The 2500-nt window shown below is 48.9% G+C and overlaps 1 protein-coding gene across 1 annotated transcript in view; it reads left to right on the plus strand.

Annotated features, from left to right (window-relative positions):
- Nucleotides 1-51: 51 nt before the first annotated feature.
- Nucleotides 52-2500, plus strand: part of LOC134443321 (neurexin-1a-like) — a 438835-nt gene continuing 436386 nt past the window's right edge. Inside the window, exons 1-4 of the mRNA XM_063193171.1 lie at nt 52-77; nt 466-805; nt 1114-1362; nt 2044-2335. Coding sequence (XP_063049241.1) covers nt 52-77; nt 466-805; nt 1114-1362; nt 2044-2335 — 907 coding nt within the window. The remainder of the gene's footprint in view (nt 78-465; nt 806-1113; nt 1363-2043; nt 2336-2500) is intronic.

Below are 2500 nucleotides of genomic sequence, written 5' to 3' on the forward strand. Positions count from 1 at the left end.
AAAAACACAAGTAGTGATGACTGCAGAAATAGAAGAGGGGACACCCGAGTAATGCGCAGCAGCATTGATGTCACTCAGTCAGTCAGCTGCACAATAGCACCGAGCTGAGACACGGCCTCCATGTGGTGGAGGGTTTAGTAGCTCTCTGACAGTTCATTTAGCACCGCCAGGAAACACTCTGTCACCCGGATCCAAGGCTGTGGAGAAGAGCAGAGCAGAGCAGAGGCCATGCGAAAAGCCAAACCCTCAGCAATAAAAGTGAAATCCTCAATCTGAACAAAGGGACTTAACGCACTGAAGCTCCTCTTCAACATATTTTCATACTTCAGCAAACAGAATTTTCCCTCTCAGAACATTCTGACACAAGAGAAGAGAGCGTTTGAAGTGTACGAGTTTGACGTCTACATCCACTCTGTTCCCTCACTCCGAACTACATGACATATTCCACACCACTGATTCTCAAAGTGGGGTCCGGGGACCGCTGGTGCACTCCAAACTACATGACATATTCCACTCCAGTGATTATCAAAGTGGGGTCCGGGGACCACTGGTGCTCTCCGAACTACATGACATATTCCACACCACTGATTCTCAAAGTGGGGTCCGGGGACCGCTGGTGTTCCCTCACTCCGAACTACATGACATAATCCACACCACTGATTCTCAAAGTGGGGTCCGGGGACCGCTGGTGCACTCCGAACTACATGACATATTCCACACCAGTGATTCTCAAAGTGGGGTCCGGGGACCGCTGGTGCACTCCGAACTACATGACATATTCCACACCAGTGATTCTCAAAGTGGGGTCCGGGACCACTGGTGCTCTGCGACAGAGCTCTGCGACAGTACAAACACTGTTCTACACCATCTCACTCTCACCTCAGATTATACATAGCCTAGATTATACATAGCCATCTCACTCTCACCTCAGATTATACATAGCCTAGATTATACATAGCCATCTCACTCTCACCTCAGATTATACATAGCCAACTCACTCTCACCTCAGATTATACATGGCCATCTCACTCTCACCTCAGATTATGCATAGCCATTTCACTCTCACCTCAGATTACACCTCTGATTATTGTTATTATTTTTATTATTACGCAGGTTGTTTACAAGAACAACGACGTGCGTCTGGAGCTCTCCCGCATGGCGAAGCACGGCGACCCCAAGATGAAGATCCACGGCGTGGTGGCGTTCAAGTGTGAGAACGTGGCGACGCTGGACCCAATCACCTTCGAGACGCCCGAGTCCTTCATCACGCTGGACAAGTGGAACGCCAAGAAGACCGGCTCCATATCCTTCGACTTCAGAACCACCGAGCCCAACGGACTGCTGCTCTTCAGCCACGGCAAGGTGAGGGATACACACACACACACACCACACACACACACACACACACACACACACCACCAAGCCCAACGGCCTACTGCTCTTCAGTCATGGCAGAGTGAGAGATGCACACACACACACACACACACACACACACACACACACACACACACACACACACACACACACACACACACACACACACACACACACACACACACATACACACACACACACACACACACACACACACACACACACACACACACACACACACACCACCAAGCCCAACGGCCTACTGCTCTTCAGTCACGGCAAAGTGAGAGATGCAGTATATACTGTCCTATCCAATAATACAGTAAAGGCACAACAAGCCCAGAAAATATATTTTTTAAAGTATTGGTAATAATTTCTGTGTTTTTATGGAACCTGGAGTCTGTAAATCAAGTAGGTAGCAGGTTTCCCTCAGGTTTCTTGATAACTTTTAAGGCTGCTGTCCCAAATAAATACTTGCACACTGAGGAAGGCACACGCCGAAACGCGTCTGTGCACAAAAAAATAAAGAAGGAAAAAATGTTTTTGACCTCGAGTCTGTAACAAATTATTTAATTTGATTGGCAGGCCAGGGTTTATTATTAATTATTTAATTTGATCGGCAGGCCAAGGCGCTCGAGTCTGTAACAAATTATTGAATTTGATCGGCAGGCCAAGGCGCCGGTGAAAGGGTCCAAGAGTCCTACGTCTCCGCGTGTGGACTTCTTTGCCATCGAGATGCTCGAGGGGCACCTGTACCTCCTGCTGGACATGGGGTCGGGAACCACCAAGACGCGAGCCGTCAACAAGAAGGTCAACGACGGGGAGTGGTACCACGTGGACTTCCAGAGGGACGGCAGATCAGGTATGGACACTTTATTGAGGGACGGCAGATCAGGTATGGACACTTTATTGAGGGACGGCAGATCAGGTATGGACACTTTATTGAGGGACGGCAGATCAGGTATGGCCACTTTATTGAGGGACGGCAGATCAGGTATGGCCACTTTATTGAGGGACGGCACTTATACACACACACACACACACACACACACACACACACACACACACACGTGGACTTCCAGAGGGACGGCAGATCAGGTATGGACATCTTATACACACACACACA

This window comes from Engraulis encrasicolus, unplaced genomic scaffold (assembly GCF_034702125.1).
Source record: "Engraulis encrasicolus isolate BLACKSEA-1 unplaced genomic scaffold, IST_EnEncr_1.0 scaffold_30_np1212, whole genome shotgun sequence".
Classification (NCBI taxonomy): Eukaryota; Metazoa; Chordata; class Actinopteri; order Clupeiformes; family Engraulidae; genus Engraulis; species Engraulis encrasicolus.